A 26,910-nucleotide genomic window follows, 5' to 3' on the forward strand; every position below is an offset into this window, starting at 1 on the left:
CTATGACAGGTGTACCTAATGAAGTGGCCAGCTAGGAATCCAGCCCACTATGACAGGTGTACCTAATGAAATGGCCAGCTAGGAATCTAGCCCACTATGACAGGTGTACCTAATGAAGTGGCCAGCTAGGAGTCAACCCCACTGTGACAGGTGTACCTAATGAAGTGGCCAGCTAGGAGTCGAGGCCACTATGACAGGTGTACCAGCTAGGAATCGAGGCCACTATGACAGGTGTACCTAATGAAGTGGCTAGGAATCGAGGCCACTATGACAGGTGTACCTAATGACATGGCCAGCTAGGAATCAAGGCCACTATGACAGGTGTACCAGCTAGGAATTGAGGCCACTATGACAGGTGTACCAGCTAGGAATCGAGGCCACTATGACAGGTGTACCTAATGAAGTGGCCAGCTAGGAATCGAGGCCACTATGACAGGTGTACCAGCTAGGAATCGAGGCCAATATGACAGGTGTACCTAATGAAGTGGCTAGGAATCGAGGCCACTATGACAGGTGTACCAGCTAGGAATCGAGGCCACTATGACAGGTGTACCTAATGAAGTGGCTAGGAATCGAGGCCACTATGACAGGTGTACCTAATGAAGTGGCCAGCTAGGAATCGAGGCCACTATGACAGGTGTACCAGCTAGGAATTGAGGCCACTATGACAGGTGTACCAGCTAGGAATCGAGGCCACTATGACAGGTGTACCTAATGAAGTGGCCAGCTAGGAATCGAGGCCACTATGACAGGTGTACCAGCTAGGAATCGAGGCCAATATGACAGGTGTACCTAATGAAGTGGCTAAGAATCAAGGCCACTATGACAGGTGTACCAGCTAGGAATCGAGGCCACTATGACAGGTGTACCTAATGAAGTGGCTAGGAATCGAGGCCACTATGACAGGTGTACCTAATGAAGTGGCTAGGAATCGAGGCCACTATGACAGGTGTACCTAATGAAGTGGCTAGGAATCAAGGCCACTATGACAGGTGTACCTAATGAAGTGGCTAGGAATCGAGGCCACTATGACAGGTGTACCTAATGAAGTGGCTAGGAATCAAGGCCACTATGACAGGTGTACCTAATGAAGTGGCTAGGAATCGAGGCCACTATGACAGGTGTACCTAATAAAGTGGCTAGGAATCAAGGCCACTATGACAGGTGTACCTAATGAAATGGCTAGGAATCAAGGCCACTATGACAGGTGTACCAGCCGTTCACGAAGCCTTTCTGCAAGTGTGGTGCTGTGGGGAAAGTCCTGCAGGTGTTCTGCTGTGGGAAGGTGTGGCCCCCCTGGCTGCAGTGGTACTGGGCAGCCTGGGCCCTGCTGGTGTAGGCTCCAGCTCTCTGCAGCAACAGCGTGTCCACGAGGGGCTGGGACCTGCTCTCAAACCCGGCAGGGAGACGCGACCTCGGGGTGGAGGGCTCGTCCACAGTCCCCGGGGACGTGGCCCCCAGAGGGCTGCTGCAGACGGGGGCCTCTGAGGTGGCTTCCCCAGGCCGTGGGCTCTTGGGCCCCTGGCTGCAGTGCAGCTTCATGTGCTTGCGCAGAGAGCTGGGGTGCGTGTAGGACTTGTCACAGCCGGGCGCTCTGCAGACGTAGGGCTTGTCGCTGGAGTGCACGTGGGAGTGCTTCTTGCGGTCGCTGCTGTTGGCGAACCTCCGGGTGCAGCCATCAAACTCACACTTGAAAGGTTTTTCACCTGGCAGAGGAAGGAACACAACAGAAAACTTTATTAGGCCTTGATGAAGTCATAATAAAGACCATATTGTTGCATTATAATACATAATAAAGTCATAATAATGATGTATATTGTTCCATTATAATATATAATTAAGTCATAATAAGGATGTATATTGTTGCATTATAATATATAATAAAGTCATAATAATGATGTATATTGTTGCATTATATTATATAATAAAGTGCTATTAATGACCTATATTGTTACATACATTTTTATTATAGTCATAATAATGACGTATATTTTTGCGTTATAATATATAACAAAGTCATAATAATGACTTATATTGTTGCATTATAATATATAATAAAGTCATAATAATGACTTATTTTGTTGCATTATAATATATAATAAAGTCATAATAATGACTTATATTGTTGCATTATAATATATGATAAAGTCATAACAATTGCTGCATTATAATACATAATAAAGTCATAATGACTTATATTGTTGCATTATAATATATGATAAAGTCATAACAATGACTTATATTGCTGCATTATAATATGTAATAAAGTCATAATAATGACTTACATTGTTGCATTATAATATATAATAAAGTCATAATAATGACTTATATTGTTGCATTATAATATATAATAAAGTCATAATAATGACTTATTTTGTTGCATTATAATATATAATAAAGTCATAATAATGACTTATATTGTTGCATTATAATATATGATAAAGTCATAACAATTGCTGCATTATAATACATAATAAAGTCATAATAATGACTTATATTGTTGCATTATAATATATGATAAAGTCATAACAATGACTTATATTGCTGCATTATAATATGTAATAAAGTCATAATAATGACTTACATTGTTGCATTATAATATATAATAAAGTCATAATAATGACTTATATTGTTGCATTATAATATATAATAAAGTCATAATAATGACTTATTTTGTTGCATTATAATATATAATAAAGTCATAATAATGACTTATATTGTTGCATTATAATATATGATAAAGTCATAACAATTGCTGCATTATAATACATAATAAAGTCATAATAATGACTTATATTGTTGCATTATAATATATGATAAAGTCATAACAATGACTTATATTGCTGCATTATAATATGTAATAAAGTCATAATAATGACTTACATTGTTGCATTATAATATATAATAAAGTCATAATAATGACTTATATTGTTGCATTATAATATATAATAAAGTCATAATAATGACTTATTTTGTTGCATTATAATATATAATAAAGTCATAATAATGACTTATATTGTTGCATTATAATATATGATAAAGTCATAACAATTGCTGCATTATAATACATAATAAAGTCATAATAATGACTTATATTGTTGCATTATAATATATGATAAAGTCATAACAATGACTTATATTGCTGCATTATAATACATAATAAAGTCATAATAATGACTTACATTGTTGCATTATAATATATAATAAAGTCATAATAATGACTTATATTGTTGCATTATAATATATAATAAAGTCATAATAATGACGTACATTGTTGCATTATAATATATAATAAAGTCATAATAATGACATATATTTTGGCATTATAATATATAATAAAGTCATAATAATGATGTATATTGTTGCATTATATTATATAATAAAGTCCTATTACTGATCTATATTGTTACATACATTTTTATTATAGTCATAATAATGACGTATATTTTTGAGTTATAATATATAATAAAGCCATAATAATGACTTACATTGTTGCATTATAATATATAATAGTCATAATAATGATGTATATTGTTGCATTATAATATATAATAGTCATAATAATGACATATATTGTTGCATTATAATATATAATAAAGTCATATTAATGACTTATATTGTTGCATTATAATATATAATAAAGTCATAATAATTACTTATTTTGTTGCATTATAATATATAATAAAGTCATAATAATGACTTATATTGCTGCATTATAATACATAATAAAGTCATAATAATGACATTTATTGTTGCATTATAATATATAATAAAGGCATAATAATGACATATATTGTTGCATTATAATATATAATAAAGTCATAATAATTACATTTATTGTTGCATTATAATATATAATAAAGTCATAATAATGACATTTATTATTGCATTATAATATATGATAAGTCATAATAATGACTTATATTGTTGCATTATAATATATAATAAAGTCATAATAATGACTTACATTGTTGCATTATAATATATAATAAAGTCATAATAATGACATATATTTTGGCATTATAATATATAATAAAGTCATAATAATTGCATATATTGTTGCATTTTAATATACAATAAAGTCATAATAATGACATATATTGTTGCATTATAATATATAATTGTCAAAATAATGACGTACATTGTTGCATTATAATATATAATAAAGTCATAATTATGACGTATATTGTTGCATTATAATATATGATGTAGTCATAATAATGACATATATTGTTGCATTATAATATATGATACATTCATAACAATTACTTATATTGCTGCATTATAATAGATAATAAAGTCATAATAATGACTTATATTGTTGCATTATAATATATAATAAAGTCATAATAATGACATTTATTGTTGCATTATAGTATATAATAAAGTCATAATAATGACGTATATTGTTACATTATAATATATAATAAAGTCATAATAATGACATTTATTGTTGCATTATAGTATATAATAAAGTCATAATAATGACGTATATTGTTGCATTATAATACATAATGAAGTCATAATAATGACATATATTGTTGCATTATAATATATGATACATTCACAACAATTACTTATATTGCTGCATTATAATAGATAATAAAGTCATAATAATGACTTATATTGTTGCATTATAATATGTAATAAAGTCATAATAATGACATATATTGTTGCATTATAATATATGATAAAGTCATAAGAATGACTTATATTGCTGCATTATAATATGTAATAAAGTCATAATGACATATATTGTTGCATTATAATATATAGTAAAGTCATAATAATGACATTTAATGTTGCATTATAATATATAATAAAGTCATAATAATGACATTTATTATTGCATGATAATATATGACAAGTCATAATAATGACTTATATTGTTGCATTAAAATATATAATAAAGTCATAATAATGACTTATATTGTTGCATTATAATATATAATAAAGTCATAATAATGACGTACATTGTTGCATTATAATATATAATAAAGTCATAATAATGACATATATTTTGGCATTATAATATATAATAAAGTCATAATAATTGCATATATTGTTGCATTTTAATATACAATAAAGTCATAATAATGACATATATTGTTGCATTATAATATATAATAGTCATAATAATGACGTACATTGTTGCATTATAATATATAATAAAGTCATAATTATGACGCATATTGTTGCATTATAATATATGATAAAGTCATAATAATGACATATATTGTTGCATTATAATATATGATAAATTCATAACAATTACTTATATTGCTGCATTATAATAGATAATAAAGTCATAATAATGACTTATATTGTTGCATTATAATATATAATAAAGTCATAATAATGACATTTATTGTTGCATTATAGTATATAATAAAGTCATAATAATGACATATATTGTTACATTATAATATATAATAAAGTCATAATAATGACATTTATTGTTGCATTATAGTATATAATAAAGTCATAATAATGACGTATATTGTTGCATTATAATACATAATGAAGTCATAATAATGACATATATTGTTGCAACCACCAGGTGTGAATGATTGATGGGTTCTACATGTAAAGCGACTTTGGGTACTTAGAAAAGCGCTATATAAATCCCAGTTATTATTATTATTATTATTATTATAATATATGATACATTCATAACAATTACTTATATTGCTGCATTATAATAGATAATAAAGTCATAATAATGACTTATATTGTTGCATTATAATATATAATAAAGTCATAATAATGACATTTATTGTTGCATTATAATATATAATAAAGTCATAATAATGATATTTATTGTTGCATTACAATATATGATAAAGTCAAAATAATGACATTTATTGTTGCATTATAATATATAATAAAGTCATAATAATGACATATATTTTTGCAATATAATGACATATATTGTTGCAATATAATATATAATAAAGTCATAATAATGACATTTATTGCATTATAATCTATAATAAAGTCATAATAATGACATATATTGTTGCATTATAATATATAATAACGTCATAATAGTGACATATTGTTGCATTGTAATATATTATAAATTTATAATAATTACATATTTTGTTGCATTATAATGTATAATAAAGTCATAATAATGACATTTATTGTAGCATTATAATATATAATAAAGTCATAATAATGACATTTATTGTTGCATTATAATATATGATCAAGTCATAATAATGACTTGTATCGTTGCATTATAATATGTAATAAAGTCATAATAATGACATATTGTTGCATTATAATATATAATAAAGTCATAATAATGACTTATATTGTTGCATTATAATATGTAATACAGTCCTAATGACATATATTGTTGCATTATAATATGTAATACAGTCCTATTGACATATATTGTTGCATTATAATATATAATAAAGTCATAATAATGACATATATTGTTGCAATATAATGACATATATTGTTGCAATATAATATATAATAAAGTCATAATAATGACATTTATTGCATTATAATCTATAATAAAGTCATAATAATGACATATATTGTTGCATTATAATATATAATAATGTCATAATAGTGACATATTGTTGCATTATAATATATAATAAATGTATAATAATTACATATTTTGTTGCATTATAATGTATAATAAAGTCATAATAATGACATTTATTGTAGCATTATAATATATAATAAAGTCATAATAATGACATTTATTGTTGCATTATAATATATGATCAAGTCATAATAACGACTTGTATCGTTGCATTATAATATGTAATAAAGTCATAATAATGACATATTGTTGCATTATAATATATAATAAAGTCATAATAATGACTTATATTGTTGCATTATAATATGTAATACAGTCCTAATGACATATATTGTTGCATTATAATATGTAATACAGTCCTAATGACATATATCGTTGCATTATAATATATAATCAAAAGAATCAAAGAAGAGAAGAATAAGTGATTATTACATTTTAACAGAAGTGTAGATAGAACATGTTAAAAGAGAAAACAGCGCGACACCTACCCTTTACATCAGTATTTATTAACCATATTATTATTGGTGTATTAGGTATTATATTTCATTGTATGATCCTGTAACTACCGTATTTTTCAAAGTATAAGTCGCACCTGCCGAAAATGCATAATAAAGAAGGGTAAAAACATATATAAGTCGCATTTTTGGGGGAAATGTATTTGATAAAAGCCAACAGCAAGAATAGACATTTGAAAGGCAATTTAAAATAAATCAAGAATAGTGAACAACAGGCTGAATAAGTGTACGTTATATGAGGCATAAATAACCAACTGGTATGTTAACGTAACATATTATGGTAAGAGTCATTCAAATAACTATAACATATAGAACATGCTATACAATCTGTCACTCCTAATCGCTAAATCCCATGAAATCTTATACGTCTAGTCTCTTACGTGAATGAGATCAATAATATTATAATGTGTTCATCATTTCACACATAAGTCGCTCCTGAGTATAAGTCGCACCCCCGGCCAAACTATGAAAAAAACTGCCACTTATAGTCCGAAAAATACGTTACTTGGTATCGGATCCATACCTAAATGTGTGGTATCATCCAAAACTATTGTAAAGTATCAAAGAAGAGAAGAATAGGTGATTATTACATTTTAACAGAAGTGTACATAGAACATGTTAAAACAGAAAACAGGGTGACACCTACCCTCTACATCAGTATTTTTTAACCATATTATTATTGGTTTATTAGGTATTATATTTTATTGTATGATCCTGTAACTACTTGGTATCAGATCCATACCTAAATGTGTGGTATCATCCAAAACTAATGTCAAGTATCAAAGAAGAGAAGAATAAGTGATTATTACATTTTAACAGAAGTGTACATAGAACATGTTAAAACAGAAAACAGGGCGACACCTACCCTCTACATCAGTATTTTTTAACCATATTATTATTGGTTTATTAGGTATTATATTTTATTGTATGATCCTGTAACTACTTGGTATCAGATCCATACCTAAATGTGTGGTATCATCCAAAACTAATGTCAAGTATCAAAGAAGAGAAGAATAAGTGATTATTACATTTTAACAGAAGTGTAGATAGAACATGTTAAAAGAGAAAATAAGCAGATATTAACAGTAAATGAACAAGTAGATTAATAATCATTTTTTACAGTTTGTCCCTCGTAATGTGCAAAATAATAGGTGTATAAATGACACAATATGTTGCTGCATACGACTAATTAGGAGTCTTTGTTTGTTTACTTACTACTAAAAGACTGTCATGTCTGTGTGATCATGTTTTGTTTTAGTAATGTTCGGTTTAAATTCTGGACTTTTTGTGCACTTTTGTTACCATAGCAACCATTAGTTTTCACCTGTCACGTCACGCACCTGTTTCACGTTTTGAGTCACGCACCTGCTTTCACTAATCATGTCCATAGTATTTAAGTTCATTCATTTTCTGTTGTTCGTCCTGACGACATCACCACATTTATGCTCCTGCACACTCTCCACACCCTGATGACCCTTGCTACTCTTTTTTTCATGCCGGTTCCATGCCAAGTAAGTTTTTGTTTGTTAAGCCACAGTTAGTGTTTTGTTTAATTGTTCATAGTTTCTGCCAATGTGCAAGTTTTGTGTTTAAAGTCTAGTTTTATTCTCCGCCACTGTGCGCGCTTTTTGTTTATTCCTTTTTTGATAGTTTAAAATAAATCATGTACCCACCTTCAAGCCTTGACCAGTCCAGTTCATTTGCACCACGGGAGAACAAACCAAGCCAAAGTCCAAGTCATGACAAAGACAAGTTGTCTAGTATGTTCACTACTTTATTTAAGGACTAAATGACAATAATAAACATATGTTTAAGTACACTAACATTTGTTGTTAAATTAAAAACAGTGACATTTTTGTGGTCCCTTAATTTAAAAAAGTATCAAAATACATTTTGGTACCGGTACCAAAATATTAGTATTGGGGCAACCCTACCTGCCACATGTTAGAAAACAAAACAAAAAACACTTAGTTAAATAAACTTTGCTTAAATACTCCTTTTTGGTCATACGCAGGGAAAAAAAAAAGTGACAGAAGTCAAACTAAAAAAAAAAACGTCCATTTTTATTTGGGCTATATGGAACTTGGTCCTGCAGCGTTAATGTAGGTCAAGTTGTGTTTGCCAGCAGTTGCCAGGGAGAATCCTGTTCAGTGTGTGTGTGTGTGTGTGTGTGTGTGTGTGTGTGTGTGTGTGTGTGTGTGTGTGCGTCCCACCGCCCCCTGACTTGCGCTGTATTGCATTGCACACATGGGCCATGATCATAAACACATGCTCAGTTTATAGAGTGAGTGTCTTCCCTTGCAGCCATAAAAAGACAGTCAGGAGTTTGCAGAATTCACAGCAGGAGGAAGTCGTTCATTCCTGCAAACATTTACACTACAAGTCATCTGATGTTGGTTTGAAACTCACATCTGGGGAAAAGTAGGCCCATTAACATTTTTAATGCGGCTCGCCGGACGTTTTCCATCACTTTTTTAGACCTTTAACATCAAAAGTGTATTTGCCATTGTGCTGTTTTTAAATGAGCGGAGGAAGTATTTCAATGGTTGAAATCTGCGCTTTTGAGTGTTATAGGAGTTATTAAGGTCATCTACGTCACAGCAGCTCAGACCAGGGACAAAGCAGAGTGGGCGGGGCTTGTTTCCGTAGCAACCAGCCCCAAACACATGTGTCAGGAACAGAAGCGGAAGCACATTTTTACAACAAATATCTGCATAAAAGTGATAATATATCATATTGTAGGTGTTTATTACACTTTGCATGCACATGTTGCCGTTTTTGTTGTGTTTTGATGGATTGTAAAAGATACACAACTATGGAGGAGCTGCTCTGAGAAGTAAAAGATGTTCATGTGTTGTTAATATTCAGTGTTTTATTGTTCATAGCTAATATTGTAAAATCCCACTTTCTTTATTTTCATGTAAAGACAAGTGCTCACTATTTGGCATGTTGACGTTCATAAAGAAAAGTGCTCACAATTTGGCATGTTGACGTTCATTAAGAAAAGTGCTCACTATTTGGCATGTTGACGTTCATGAAGAAAAGTGCTCACTATATGGCATGTTGACGTTCATAAAGAAAAGTGCCCACTATTTGGCATGTTGACTTTCATAAAGAAAAGAGCCCAATATTTGGCATGTTGACGTTCATAAAGAAAAGTGCTCACTATTTGGCATGTTGACGTTCATAAAGAAAAGTGCCCACTATTTGGTATGTTGATGTTCATAAAGAAAAGTGCTCACTATTTGGCATGTTGATGTTCATAAAGAAAAGTGCTCACTATTTGGCATGTTGACGTCCATAAAGAAAAGTGCCCACTATTTGGCATGTTGACGTTCATAAAGAAAAGTGCGCATTATTTGGCATGTTGACGTTCATATAGAAAAGTGCTCACTATTTGGCATGTTGACGTTCATAAATTAAAGTGCTCACTATTTGGCAAGTTGACAATCATAAAGAAAAGTGCTCACTATATGGCATGTTGACATTCATATAGAAAATCACTATTTGGCATGTTGACGTTCATAAAGAAAAGTGCTCACTATTTGGCATGTTGACGTTCATAAAGAAAAGTGCTCACTATTTGGCATGTTGACGTTCCATAAAGACAATTGCTCACTATTTGGCAAGTTGACAATCATAAAGAAAAGTGCTCACTATATGGCATGTTGACATTCATATAGAAAATCACTATTTGGCATGTTGACGTTCATAAAGAAAAGTGCTCACTATTTGGCATGTTGACGTTCATAAAGAAAAGTGCTCACTATTTGGCATGTTGACGTTCCATAAAGACAATTGCTCACTATTTGGCATGTTGACGTTCATAAAGAAAAATGCTCACTATATTGCATGTTGACATTCATAAAGAAAAGTGCTCACTATTTGGCATGTTGACATTCATAAAGAAAAGTGCCCACTATTTGGCATGTTGACGTTCATATAGAAAAGTGCTCACTATTTTGCATGTTGACGTTCATAAATTAAAGTGCTCACTATTTGGTAAGTTGACATTCATAAAGAAAAGTGCTCACTATATGGCATGTTGACATTCATATAGAAAATCACTATTTGGCATGTTGACGTTCATAAAGAAAAGTGCTCACTATTTGGCATGTTGACGTTTGACGTTTTTTTGAGGTTGTCTGTCATAACTTTTTTAGAACTCTATGGGACATTGTGACTTTTGCTATTAGTGTTCCTGGAAAAAAGGGGCCCAAACACACATACTGTACATCTAAATGTGTATATATCATTTATACAACACATTTTCGGCAAAAAAGTGATAATATATCATATTGTAGGTGTTTATTACACTTTGCATGCATATGTTGCTGTTTTTGTTGTGTTTTGCTTGATTGTAAAAGATACACAACTATGGAGGAGCTGCTCTGAGAAGTAAAAGATGTTCATATGTTGTTAATATTCAGTGTTTTATTGTTCATAGCTAATATTGTAAAATCCCACTTTCTTTATTTTCATGTAAAGACAAGTGCTCACTATTTGGCATGTTGACGTTCATAAAGAAAAGTGCTCACTATTTGGCATGTTGACGTTCATAAAGAAAAGTGCTCACTATTTGGCATGTTGATGTTCATATAGAAAATCACTCACTATTTGGCATGTTGATGTTCATAAATTAAAGGGCTCACTATTTGGCAAGTTGACGTTCATAAAGAAAAGTGCTCACTATATGGCATGTTGACATTCATATAGAAAATCACTATTTGGCATGTTGACGTTCATAAAGAAAAGTGCTCACTATATGGCATGTTGACATTCATATAGAAAATCACTATTTGGCATGTTGACGTTCATAAAGAAAAGTGCTCACTATATTGCATGTTGACGTTCATAAAGAAAAGTGCTCACTATTTGGCATGTTGACGTTCGTAAATTAAAGTGCTCACTATTTGGCAAGTTGACGTTCATGAAGAAAAGTGCTCACTATATGGCATGTTGACGTTCCATAAAGAAAAGTGCTCACTATATGGCATGTTCATCCATCCATCCATTTTCTACCACTTATTCCCTTTGGGGACGCGGGGGGCACTGGAGCCTATCTCAGCTACAATCGGGCGGAAGGCGGGGTACACCCTGGACAAGTCGCCACCTCATCGCAGGGCTATATGGCATGTTGACATTCATAAAGAAAAGTGCCCACTATTTGGCATGTTGACGTTCATATAGAAAAGTGCTCACTATTTGGCATGTTGACGTTCATATAGAAAAGTGCTCACTATTTGGCATGTTGACGTTCATAAATTAAAGTGCTCACTATATGGCATGTTGACATTCATATAGAAAATCACTATTTGGCATGTTGACGTTCATAAAGAAAAGTGCTCACTATTTGGCATGTTGACATTCATAAAGAAAAGTGCTCACTATTTGGCATGTTGACGTTCATAAAGAAAAGTGCCCACTATTTGGCATGTTGACGTTCATATAGAAAAGTGCTCACTATTTGGCATGTTGACGTTCGTAAATTAAAGTGCTCACTATTTGGCAAGTTGACGTTCATAAAGAAAAGTGCTCACTGTATGGCATGTTGACATTCATATAGAAAATCACTATTTGGCATGTTGACGTTCATAAAGAAAAGTGCCCACTATTTGGCATGTTGACATTCATATAGAAAATCACTATTTGGCATGTTGACGTTCATATAGAAAAGTGCTCACTATATTGCATGTTGACATTCATAAAGAAAAGTGCTCACTATTTGGCATGTTGACGTTCGTAAATTAAAGTGCTCACTATTTGGCAAGTTGACGTTCATGAAGAAAAGTGTTCACTATATGGCATGTTGACGTTCATAAAGAAAAGTGCTCACTATATGGCATGTTGACGTTCATAAAGAAAAGTGCTCACTATATGGCATGTTGACGTTCATAAAGAAAAGTGCTCACTATATGGCATGTTGACATTCATATAGAAAATCAGTATTTGGCATGTTGACGTTCATAAAGAAAAGTGCTCACTATATGGCATGTTGACGTTCATAAAGAAAAGTGCTCACTATTTGGCATGTTGACGTTCGTAAATTAAAGTGCTCACTATTTGGCAAGTTGACATTCATAAAGAAAAGTGCTCACTATATGGCATGTTGACATTCATATAGAAAATCATTATTTGGCATGTTGACGTTCATGAAGAAAAGTGCTCACTATATGGCATGTTGACGTTCATAAAGAAAAGTGCTCACTATTTGGCATGTTGACGTTCCATAAAGAAAAGTGTTCACTATTTGGCATGTTGACGTTTATAAATTAAAGTGCTCACTATTTGGCAAGTTGGCGTTTAAAGAAAAGTGCTCACTATATGGCATGTTGACATTTATATAGAAAAGTGCTCACTATATGGCATGTTGACATTTATATAGAAAAGTGCTCACAATTTGGCATGTTGACATTCATAAAGAAAAGTGCTCACTATGTGGCATGTTGACGTTCATAAAGAAAAGTGCTCACTGTTTGGCATGTTGAAGTTCAATAAAGAAAAGTGCTCACTATTTGGCGTGTTGAAGTTCATAAATTAAAGTGCTCACTATTTGGCAAGTTGGCGTTTAACGAAAAGTGCTCACTATATGGCATGTTGATGTTCATATAGAAAGGAGCTCACTATTTGGCATGTTGACGTTCATAAATTAAAGTGCTCACAATGTGGCATGTTGACGGCCATAAAGAAAAGTGCTCACTATTTGGCATGTTGACGTTCCATAAAGAAAAGTGTTCACTATTTGGCATGTTGACGTTTATAAATTAAAGTGCTCACTATTTGGCAAGTTGGCGTTTAAAGAAAAGTGCTCACTACATGGCATGTTGACATTTATATAAAAAAGTGCTCACAATTTGGCATGTTGACATTCATAAAGAAAAGTGCTCACTATTTGGCATGTTGACGTTCATAAAGAAAAGTGCTCACTGTTTGGCATGTTGATGTTCAATAAAGAAAAGTGCTCACTATTTGGCGTGTTGAAGTTCATAAATTAAAGTGCTCACTATTTGGCAAGTTGGCGTTTAACGAAAAGTGCTCACTATTTGGCATGTTGACGTTCATAAATTAAAGTGCTCACAATGTGGCATGTTGACGGCCATAAAGAAAAGTGCTCACTATTTGGCATGTTGACGTTCCATAAAGAAAAGTGTTCACTATTTGGCATGTTGACGTTCGTAAATTAAAGTGCTCACTATTTGGCAAGTTGACGTTCATGAAGAAAAGTGCTCACTATATGGCATGTTGACATTCATAAAGAAAAGTGCTCACTATTTGGCATGTTGACGTTCCATAAATCAAAGTGTTCACTATTTGGCATGTTGACGTTTGTAAATTAAAGTGCTCACTATTTGGCAAGTTGGCGTTTAAAGAAAAGTGCTCACTATATGGCATTGTGACATTTATATAGAAAAGTGCTCACAATTTGGCATGTTGACGTTCATAAAGAAAAGTGCTCACTATGTGGCATGTTGACGTTCATAAAGAAAAGTGCTCACTGTTTGGCATGTTGATGTTCAATAAAGAAAAGTGCTCACTATTTGGCGTTTTAAAGTTCATAAATTAAAGTGCTCACTATTTGGCAAGTTGGCGTTTAACGAAAAGTGCTCACTATATGGCATGTTGATGTTCATGTAGAAAGGAGCTCACTATTTGGCATGTTGACGTTCATAAATTAAAGTGCTCACAATGTGGCATGTTGACGGCCATAAAGAAAAGTGCTCACTATTTGGCATGCTGACGTTCATAAAGAAAAGTGCTCACTATATGGCATGTTGACGTTCATAAAGAAAAGTGCTCACTATTTGGCATGTTGACGTTCATAAAGAAAAGTGCTCACTATTTGGCATGTTGACGGTCATAAATTAAAGTGCTCCCTATTTGGCAAGTTGACGTTCATAAAGAAAAGTGCTCACTATATGGCATGTTGACATTTTTATAGAAAAGTGCTCACAATTTGGCATGTTGACGTTCATAAAGAAAGTGCTCACTATATGGCATGTTGACGTTCATAAAGAAAAGTGCTCACTATTTGGCGTGTTGAAGTTCATAAATTAAAGTGCTCACTATTTGGCAAGTTGGCGTTTAAAGAAAAGTGCTCACTATATGGCATGTCGACATTCATATTGAAAGGAGCTCACTATTTGGCATGTTGACGTTCATAAATTAAACTGAAAAGTGCTCATTATTTGGCATAATGACATTCATAAGGAAAAGTGCTCACTATTTGGCATGTTGACGTTCATAAAGAAAAGTGCTCACTATATGGCATGTCGACATTCATATTGAAAGGAGCTCACTATTTGGCATGTTGACGTTCATAAATTAAACTGAAAAGTGCTCATTATTTGGCATAATGACATTCATAAGGATAAGTGCTCACTATTTGGCATGTTGACGTTCATAAAGAAAAGTCCCACTATTTGGCATGTTGACGTTCATAAAGAAAAGTGCTCACTATTTGGCATGTTGACGTTCATAAATTAAAGTGCTCCCTATTTGGCAAGTTGACGTTCATAAAGAAAAGTGCTCACTATTTGGCATGTTGACGTCCATAAAGAAAAGTGCTCACTATTTGGCATGTTGACGTTCATAAATTAAAGTGCTCCCTATTTGGCAAGTTGACGTTCATAAAGAAAAGTGCTCACTATATGGCATGTTGACATTTGGCATGTTGACGTTCATAAAGAAAAGTGCTCACTTCTAAATGTGTATAGATCACTTATACACAAATACACATTGTCCCCCCCCCCCGACACATTGTTTCTCTCAATGTGGCCCCTGAGTCCAAATATTTGCCCAGCTCTGCCTTAACTGATGTTTTTAAATACAATTAAATACAATTAAATACTTTGCTTTTAATGAGGGAAAAGATGCTAGAATAAATTAAATGGCGGCACAAAAATGCATCAACGTGTGCAACATTTGAAAACAAAAAAAGGGATTGGCGTCCTCCAAAAATAAGCCTGAGTGTGTTTACATGTTTTACATTTGCGTGTGTGTGTGTGTGCGTGTGTGTGTGTGTCCCCCGGCGGGGGCGTGCACGCGAGGACTAGGATGGTGCCTGCGTGGCGTGCACGTGTGTGTGACGACCACGTCACAAGCTCGCCGGTGTCCCGGGATTTATTTCATAATTTGACTGGCATGATGTGGGAGCGGCCCCCCCGCCCCCCCACGCAGCCTCCTGCAGGCCCCACACATCGCCTGCCTGCTGCACACGTGCAATATTGCACTCGGGATATTTACACGGAGAGCAGACGTGGTTGGTGTCGAGTGCAGAACCTTGCAAAGAACTGGAATATCCATCAAAAAATATTTATATCAAAAGTGATTTTTTTCATTTTTCTGTCGCAATATTGAAAATGTTGAATTGTGAATTACAAGTTGGCAAGAAAAGGCCTGGGCTCACTATTTGGCATGTTGACATTCATAAGGAAAAGTGCTCACTATTTGGCATGTTGACGTTCATAAGGAAAAGTGCTCACTATTTGGCATGTTGACGTTCATAAGGAAAAGTGCTCACTATTTGGCATGTTGATGTTCATAAAAAAAAGTGCTCACTATTTGGCATGTTGACGTTCATAAGGAAAAGTGCTCATTATTTGGCATGTTGACGTTTATAAAGAAAAGTGCTCACTAATTGGCATGTTGACGCTCATAAATTAAAGTGCTCACTATTTGGCATGTTGACAGTCGTATAGAAAAGTGCTCACTATATGGCATGTTGACGTTTATATAGAAAAGTGCTCTCTATATGGCATGTTGACGTTTATATAGAAAAGTGCTCTCTATATGGCATGTTGACGTTCATATAGAAAAGTGCTCACTATTTGGCATGTTGACGTTCATAAAGAAAAGTGTTCACTAATTGGCATGTTGACGCTCATAAATTAAAGTGCTCACTATTTGGCATGTTGACAGTCGTATAGAAAAGTGCTCACTTTATGGCATGTTGACGTTTATATAGAAAAGTGCTCACTATTTGGCATGTTGACGTTCAATAAAGAAAAGTGCTCTCTATTTGGCATGTTGATGTTCATAAAGAAAAGTGCTCATTATTTGGCATGTTGACGTTCATAAAGAAAAGTGCTCACTATTTGGCATGTTGACGTCCATAAAGAAAAGTGCTCACTATTTGGCATGTTGACGTTCATAAATTAAAGTGCTCCCTATTTGGCAAGTTGACGTTCATAAAGAAAAGTGCTCACTATATGGCATGTTGACATTTGGCATGTTGACGTTCATAAAGAAAAGTGCTCACTTCTAAATGTGTATAGATCACTTATACACAAATACACATTGTCCCCCCCCCCCGACACATTGTTTCTCTCAATGTGGCCCCTGAGTCCAAATATTTGCCCAGCTCTGCCTTAACTGATGTTTTTAAATACAATTAAATACAATTAAATACTTTGCTTTTAATGAGGGAAAAGATGCTAGAATAAATTAAATGGCGGCACAAAAATGCATCAACGTGTGCAACATTTGAAAACAAAAAAAGGGATTGGCGTCCTCCAAAAATAAGCCTGAGTGTGTTTACATGTTTTACATTTGCGTGTGTGTGTGTGTGCGTGTGTGTGTGTGTCCCCCGGCGGGGGCGTGCACGCGAGGACTAGGATGGTGCCTGCGTGGCGTGCACGTGTGTGTGACGACCACGTCACAAGCTCGCCGGTGTCCCGGGATTTATTTCATAATTTGACTGGCATGATGTGGGAGCGGCCCCCCCGCCCCCCCACGCAGCCTCCTGCAGGCCCCACACATCGCCTGCCTGCTGCACACGTGCAATATTGCACTCGGGATATTTACACGGAGAGCAGACGTGGTTGGTGTCGAGTGCAGAACCTTGCAAAGAACTGGAATATCCATCAAAAAATATTTATATCAAAAGTGATTTTTTTCATTTTTCTGTCGCAATATTGAAAATGTTGAATTGTGAATTACAAGTTGGCAAGAAAAGGCCTGGGCTCACTATTTGGCATGTTGACATTCATAAGGAAAAGTGCTCACTATTTGGCATGTTGACGTTCATAAGGAAAAGTGCTCACTATTTGGCATGTTGACGTTCATAAGGAAAAGTGCTCACTATTTGGCATGTTGATGTTCATAAAAAAAAGTGCTCACTATTTGGCATGTTGACGTTCATAAGGAAAAGTGCTCATTATTTGGCATGTTGACGTTTATAAAGAAAAGTGCTCACTAATTGGCATGTTGACGCTCATAAATTAAAGTGCTCACTATTTGGCATGTTGACAGTCGTATAGAAAAGTGCTCACTATATGGCATGTTGACGTTTATATAGAAAAGTGCTCTCTATATGGCATGTTGACGTTTATATAGAAAAGTGCTCTCTATATGGCATGTTGACGTTCATATAGAAAAGTGCTCACTATTTGGCATGTTGACGTTCATAAAGAAAAGTGTTCACTAATTGGCATGTTGACGCTCATAAATTAAAGTGCTCACTATTTGGCATGTTGACAGTCGTATAGAAAAGTGCTCACTTTATGGCATGTTGACGTTTATATAGAAAAGTGCTCACTATTTGGCATGTTGACGTTCAATAAAGAAAAGTGCTCTCTATTTGGCATGTTGATGTTCATAAAGAAAAGTGCTCATTATTTGGCATGTTGACGTTCATAAGGAAAAGTGCTCACTATTTGGCATGTTGACGTTCCATAAAGAAAAGTGTTCACTATTTGGCATGTTGACGTTCGTAAATTAAAGTGCTCACTATTTGGCAAGTTGACGTTCATGAAGAAAAGTGCTCACTATATGGCATGTTGACGTTCATAAAGAAAAGTGCTCACTATTTGGCATGTTGACGTTCCATAAAGAAAAGTGTTCACTATTTGGCATGTTGACGTTCGTAAATTAAAGTGCTCACTATTTGGCAAGTTGACGTTCATGAAGAAAAGTGCTCACTATATGGCATGTTGACGTTCATAAAGAAAAGTGCTCACTATTTGGCATGTTGACGTTTATAAATTAAAGTGCTCACTATTTGGCAAGTTGGCGTTTAAAGAAAAGTGCGCACTATATGGCATGTTGACATTTATATAGAAAAGTGCTCACAATTTGGCATGTTGAAGTTCATAAATTAAAGTGCTCACTATTAGGCAAGTTGGCGTTTAACGAAAAGTGCTCACTATTTGGCATGTTGACGTTCATAAATTAAAGTGCTCACAATGTGGCATGTTGACGGCCATAAAGAAAAGTGCTCACTATTTGGCATGTTGACGTTCCATAAAGAAAAGTGTTCACTATTTGGCATGTTGACGTTCGTAAATTAAAGTGCTCACTATTTGGCAAGTTGACGTTCATGAAAAAAAGTGATCACTATATGGCATGTTGACGTTCATAAAGAAAAGTGCTCACTATTTGGCATGTTGACGTTCCATAAAGAAAAGTGTTCACTATTTGGCATGTTGACGTTTATAAATTAAAGTGCTCACTATTTGGCAAGTTGGCGTTTAAAGAAAAGTGCTCACTATATGGCATGTTGACATTTATATAGAAAAGTGCTCACAATTTGGCATGTTGACGTTCATAAAGAAAAGTGCTCACTATGTGGCATGTTGACGTTCATAAAGAAAAGTGCTCACTGTTTGGCATGTTGATGTTCAATAAAGAAAAGTGCTCACTATTTGGCGTGTTAAAGTTCATAAATTAAAGTGCTCACTATTTGGCAAGTTGGCGTTTAACGAAAAGTGCTCACTATATGGCATGTTGATGTTCATGTAGAAAGGAGCTCACTATTTGGCATGTTGACGTTCATAAATTAAAGTGCTCACAATGTGGCATGTTGACGACCATAAAGAAAAGTGCTCACTATTTGGCATGTTGACGTTCATAAAGAAAGGTGCTCACTATTTGGCATGTTGACGTTCATAAAGAAAAGTGCTCACTATTTGGCATGTTGACGTTCATAAAGAAAAGTGCTCACTATATGGCATGTTGACGTTCATAAAGAAAGTGCTCACTATATGGCATGTTGACGTTCATAAAGAAAAGTGCTCACTATTTGGCGTGTTGAAGTTCATAAATTAAAGTGCTCACTATTTGGCAAGTTGGCGTTTAAAGAAAAGTGCTCACTATATGGCATGTCGACATTCATATTGAAAGGAGCTCACTATTTGGCATGTTGACGTTCATAAATTAAAGTGCTCACAATGTGGCATGTTGACGTTCATAAAGAAGAGTGCTCACTATTTGGCATGTTGACGTTCATAAAGAAAAGTCCCACTATTTGGCATGTTGACGTTCATAAAGAAAAGTGCTCACTATTTGGCATGTTGACGTTCATAAAGAAAAGTGCTCACTATTTGGCATGTTGACGTTCATAAATTAAAGTGCTCCCTATTTGGCAAGTTGACGTTCATAAAGAAAAGTGCTCCCTATTTGGCAAGTTGACGTTCATAAAGAAAAGTCCCACTATTTGGCATGTTGACGTTCATAAAGAAAAGTGCTCACTATTTGGCATGTTGACGTTCATAAAGAAAAGTGCTCACTATTTGGCATGTTGACGTTCATAAATTAAAGTGCTCCCTATTTGGCAAGTTGACGTTCATAAAGAAAAGTGCTCACTATTTGGCATGTTGACGTTCATAAAGAAAAGTGCTCACTATTTGGCATGTTGACGTTCATAAATTAAAGTGCTCCCTATTTGGCATGTTGACGTTCATAAAGGAAAGTGCTCACTTCTAAATGTGTATAGATCACTTATACACAAATACACATTGTCCTCCCCCCCGACACATTGTTTCTCTCAATGTGGCCCCTGAGTCCAAATATTTGCCCAGCTCTGCCTTAACTGATGTTTTTAAATACAATTAAATACAATTAAATACTTTGCTTTTAATGAGGGAAAAGATGCTGGAATAAATTAAATGGCGGCACAAAAATGCATCAACGTGTGCAACATTTAAAAACAAAAATGGGATTGTCGTCCTCCAAAAATAAGCCTGAGTGTGTTTACATGTTTTACATTTGCGTGTGTGTGTGTGTGCGTGTGTGTGTGTGTCCCCCGGCGGGGGGCGTGCACGCGAGGACTAGGATGGTGCCTGCGTGGCGTGCACGTGTGTGTGACGACCACGTCACAAACTCGCCGGTGTCCCGGGATTTATTTCATAATTTGACTGGCATGATGTGGGAGCGGCCCCCCCGCCCCCCCACGCAGCCTCCTGCAGGCCCCACACATCGCCTGCCTGCTGCACACGTGCAATATTGCACTCGGGATATTTACACGGAGAGCAGACGTGGTTGGTGTCGAGTGCAGGAACCTTGCAAAGAACTGGAATATCCATCAAAAAATATTTATATCAAAAGTGATTTTTTCATTTTTCTGTCGCAATATTGAAAATGTTGAATTGTGAATTACAAGTTGGCAAGAAAAGGCCTGGGCTCACTATTTGGCATGTTGACATTCATAAGGAAAAGTGCTCACTATTTGGCATGTTGACGTTCATAAGGAAAAGTGCTCACTATTTGGCATGTTGACGTTCATAAGGAAAAGTGCTCACTATTTGGCATGTTGACGTTCATAAGGAAAAGTGCTCACTATTTGGCATGTTGATGTTCATAAAGAAAAGTGCTCATTATTTGGCATGTTGACGTTTATAAAGAAAAGTGCTCAATATTTGACATGTTGACGTTCGTAAAGAAAAGTGTTCACTAATTGGCATGTTGACGCTCATAAATTAAAGTGCTCACTATTTGGCATGTTGACAGTCGTATAGAAAAGTGCTCACTATATGGCATGTTGACGTTTATATAGAAAAGTGCTCTCTATATGGCATGTTGACGTTCATTTAGAAAAGTGCTCACTATTTGGCATGTTGACGTTCATAAAGAAAAGTGTTCACTAATTGGCATGTTGACGCTCATAAATTAAAGTGCTCACTATTTGGCATGTTGACAGTCGTATAGAAAAGTGCTCACTTTATGGCATGTTGACGTTTATATAGAAAAGTGCTCACTATTTGGCATGTTGACGTTCAATAAAGAAAAGTGCTCTCTATTTGGCATGTTGACGTTCATAAAAAAAAGTGCTCACTATATGGCATGTTGACGTTCATATAGAATAGTGCTCACTATTTGGCATGGTGATGTTCATACATTAAAGTGTTCACTATTTGGCATGTTGACGTTCATAAATTAAAGTGCTCACTATTTGGCATGTTGACGCTCATAAATTAAAGTGCTCACTATTTGGCATGTTGACAGTCGTATAGAAAAGTGCTCACTGTATGGTATGTTGACGTTTATATAGAAAAGTGCTCACTATTTGGCATGTTGACGTTCAATAAAGAAAAGTGCTCTCTATTTGGCATGTTGATGTTCATAAAGAAAAGTACTCACTATTTGGCATGTTGACGTTCATAAAAAAAGTGCTCACAATATGGCATGTGGACGTTCATATAGAATAGTGCTCACTATTTGGCATGTTGATGTTCATACATTAAAGTGCTCACTATTTGGCATGTTGATGTTCATACATTAAAGTGCTCACTATTTGGCATGTTGACGTTCATAAATTAAAGTGCTCACTATTTGGCATATTGACGTTCGTAAATTAACGTGCTCACTATTTGGCATGTTGACTTTCGTAAAGAAAAGTGCTCACTATTTGGCATGTTGACGTTCGTAAAGAAAAGTGCTCACTATTTGGCATGTTGATGTTCGTAAATTAACGTGCTCACTATTTGGCATGTTGATGTTCATAAATGAAAGTGCTCACTATTTGGAATGTTGACCTTCGTAAAGAAAAGTGCTCACTATTTGGCATGTTGACGTTCGTAAAGAAAAAAGCTCACTATTTGGCATGTTGACGTCCGTAAAGAGAAGTGCTCACTATTTGGCATGTTGACGTTCATAAGAAAAAGTGCTCACTATTTGGCCTGTTGACGTTCAGAAAGAAAAGTGCTCACTATTTGGCATGTTGACGTTCATAAAGAAAAGTGCTCACTATTTGGCATGTTGATGTTCATCTAGAAAGTGAGCATGTTGACGTTCATATAGAAAAGTGCTCATTATTTGGCATGTTGACGTTCATAAAGAAAAGTGCTCACTATTTGGCATGTTGACAGTCTTAAAGAAAAGTGCTCACTATTTGGCATGTTGATGTTCGTAAAGAAAAGTGCTCACTATTTGGCATGTTGACATTCATAAATGAAAGTGCTCACTATTTGGCATGTTGACGTTCGTAAAGAAAAGTGCTCACTATTTGGCATGTTGACGTTCGTAAAGAAAAGTGCTCACTGTTTGGCATGTTGACATTCATAAAGAAAAGTGCTCACTATTTGGCACGTTCATAAAGAAAAGTGCTCACTATTTGGCATGTTGACGTTCATAAAGAAAAGTGCTCACTATTTGGCATGTTGACGTTCATAAGGAAAAGTGCTCACTATTTGGCATGTTGACATTCATAAAGAAAAGTGCTCACTATTTGGCATGTTGACGTTCATAAAGAAAAGTGCTCACTATTTGGCATGTTGATGTTCGTAAAGAAAAGTGCTCACCAATTGGCATGTTGACGTTCACAAAGAAAAGTGCTCACTATTTGGCATGTTGACGTTCGTATAGAAAAGTGCTCACTATTTGGCATGTTGACGTTCGTATAGAAAAGTGCTCACTATTTGGCATGTTGACTTTCGTGTAGAAAAGTGCTCACTATTTGGCATGTTGACTTTCGTGTAGAAAAGTGCTCACTATTTGGCATGTTGACATTCATAAAGAAAAGTGCTCACCAATTGGCATGTTGACGTTCATAAAGAAAAGTGCTCACTATTTGGCATGTTGACATTCATAAAGAAAAGTGCTCACTATTTGGCATGTTGACGTTCATAAAGAAAAGTGCTCACTATTTGGCATGTTGACGTTCGTATAGAAAAGTGCTCACTATTTGGCATGTTGACTTTCGTATAGAAAAGTGCTCACTATTTGGCATGTTGACTTTCGTGTAGAAAAGTGCTCACTACTTGGCATGTTGACTTTCGTGTAGAAAAGTGCTCACTATTTGGCATGTTGACTTTCGTGTAGAAAAGTGCTCACTATTTGGCATGTTGACGTCCGTAAAGAGAAGTGCTCACTATTTGGCATGATGACACCCGTAAAGAAAAATGCTCACTATTTGGCATGTTGACTTTCGTGTAGAAAAGTGCTCACTACTTGGCATGTTGACTTTCGTGTAGAAAAGTGCTCACTATTTGGCATGTTGACGTTCGTAAAAAGAAGTGCTCACTATTTGGCATGATGACACCCGTAAAGAAAAATGCTCACTATTTGGCATGATGACACCCGTAAAGAAAAATGCTCACTATTTGGCATGTTGACAAGAAAAGTGCTCACTATTTGGCATGTTGACGTTCGTAAAGAAAAGTGCTCACCAATTGGCATGTTGACGTTCATAAAGAAAAGTGCTCACTATTTGGCATGTTGACGTTCGTATAGAAAAGTGCTCACTATTTGGCATGTTGACATCCGTAAAGAGAAGTGCTCACTATTTGGCATGATGTCACCCGTAAAGAAAAATGCTCACTATTTGGCATGTTGACAAGAAAAGTGCTCACCAATTGGCATGTTGACGTTCATAAAGAAAAGTGCTCACTATTTGGCATGTTGACATTCATAAAGAAAAGTGCTCACTATTTGGCATGTTGATGTTCATAAAGAATAATGCTCACTATATGGCATGTTGATGTTCATCTAGAAAAGTGCTCACTATTTGGCATGTTGACGTTCATAAAGAAAAGTGCTCACTATTTGGCATGTTGACGTTCATATAGCAAAGTGCTCACTATTTGGCATGTTGACGTTCATATAGAAAAGTGCTCACTATTTGGCATGTTGACTTTCGTGTAGAAAAGTGCTCACTACTTGGCATGTTGACTTTCGTGTAGAAAAGTGCTCACTATTTGGCATGTTGACGTTCGTAAAAAGAAGTGCTCACTATTTGGCATGATGACACCCGTAAAGAAAAATGCTCACTATTTGGCATGATGACACCCGTAAAGAAAAATGCTCACTATTTGGCATGTTGACAAGAAAAGTGCTCACTATTTGGCATGTTGACGTTCGTAAAGAAAAGTGCTCACCAATTGGCATGTTGACGTTCATAAAGAAAAGTGCTCACTATTTGGCATGTTGACGTTCGTATAGAAAAGTGCTCACTATTTGGCATGTTGACGTCCGTAAAGAGAAGTGCTCACTATTTGGCATGATGTCACCCGTAAAGAAAAATGCTCACTATTTGGCATGTTGACAAGAAAAGTGCTCACCAATTGGCATGTTGACGTTCATAAAGAAAAGTGCTCACTATTTGGCATGTTGACATTCATAAAGAAAAGTGCTCACTATTTGGCATGTTGATGTTCATAAAGAATAATGCTCACTATATGGCATGTTGATGTTCATCTAGAAAAGTGCTCACTATTTGGCATGTTGACGTTCATAAAGAAAAGTGCTCACTATTTGGCATGTTGACGTTCATATAGAAAAGTGCTCACTATTTGGCATGTTGACGTTCATATAGAAAAGTGCTCACTATTTGGCATGTTGACTTTCGTATAGAAAAGTGCTCACTATTTGGCATGTTGACTTTCATAAAGAAAAGTGCTCACTATCTGGCAGGTCGGGTGTTGGCGTGTTCAGGTCAAAAGTGTACCTGTGTGAGTCCTCTTGTGGATTTTCAGGTTCTCCGAGCGCGCAAAGACCTTCTCGCAGCCGTGGAAAGGACACGGGAAGGGTTTCTCTCCCGTGTGGACCCGGACGTGGTTGACCAGCTTGTACTTGGCCTTGAAGGGCTTGCAGTCCCGGGCGCACCTCTCCCACTGGCACACGTACTCGGCCTGCTCGCCTCCCCCGACGTGCTCCACGGTCACGTGGCTGACGAGCTCGTACATGGTGCCGAAGGCTCTGGAGCAAGGCACCTTGCAGCCGGGTCCCTCCGGGCCGGTCCACTTGCACACCAGCTCGGTCTTGACGCAGCGGAAGAGAGCGTCGCCTCCTCCGCGGTGCGCCAGCGGCTTGTAGAGACCCAGGAACTGCGTGACGAGCTGCTGATGCCCGCCTCCCTTGGGACTCAGGCCGGGCCCGTACGGGTGAGTCCGGGCCAGGAGGTCCCCAGGTAGGCCGAGCATCATCTGGCCGGCCTCGCTGCCGGAGGCCTGCTCTTGGTAGCTGCCGAAAAACGCCCCGGTCCTGGCGTCCCTGCTGCAGCCGGCAAAGTCCCGGTACCGGGGGTTGCTTCTCGGCGACGCCAGTTGCTCGGTGCCGGGCGGCATGATGAAGCCCCTGCAGGGCTCCGTGAAGTGGGGGTGATCCACGTAGGCGCAGGACCTCGCCTCGGGGTAGTCCCGCAAGGAGTGCGAGGGGCAGAGTTTTAAGGCCGTGCCAGCGGGGTGCTCCCCGGCCAAAGGTGGCAGCGCCACGCTGGGCTCGCCGGCGCTGACGCACGGGAGAGGGCAGAACCTCGGCAGGCCGCTCATGCTTGGACTGGCGGTTAGAAGAACCCCCCGCACACTTTCAAAATGTCTTTTGAATCATCTGCATGTGAGACGTTTGGCCGCGAACTCGGCTGCGCAAAGACGCACGGCCGTGCGTAAAAGTCCCATTCTGTTGCCCTCCTGATTTGTGGCACCGACGCTGGCCGTGAGAGTGCCCTCGCAAACAGGCCGCGGCGGTGCAAAATATAAAAGCACAGCAGGCACGGCGGCTTTTTTCAATGTGAGCTTTTGGGATTGGCTGCAATGCGTCGTGATTGACAGGCGCCGGGGTCTTCTTGAGGGGGGCTGCAGAGCGCAGGCGCTTCGCCGCACGACGTCCCTTTTTTTT

At 36.1% G+C, this 26,910-nt stretch overlaps 1 protein-coding gene across 1 annotated transcript; it reads right to left on the reverse strand.

The window, feature by feature from the left end:
- Window positions 1–1,145: 1,145 nt before the first annotated feature.
- Window positions 1,146–26,910, reverse strand: zic6 (zic family member 6). Its single transcript, XM_061930194.2, has 2 exons — window positions 25,742–26,910; window positions 1,146–1,706 (listed from the first exon to the last, which is right to left on the reverse strand). Exons 1-2 carry the CDS (start codon window positions 26,562–26,564, stop codon window positions 1,183–1,185), a joined length of 1,347 nt encoding a protein of 448 aa, XP_061786178.1. The 5' UTR covers window positions 26,565–26,910; the 3' UTR covers window positions 1,146–1,182.

The sequence above is a fragment of the Nerophis lumbriciformis genome, linkage group LG36, assembly GCF_033978685.3.
Source record: "Nerophis lumbriciformis linkage group LG36, RoL_Nlum_v2.1, whole genome shotgun sequence".
Lineage (NCBI taxonomy): Eukaryota > Metazoa > Chordata > Actinopteri > Syngnathiformes > Syngnathidae > Nerophis > Nerophis lumbriciformis.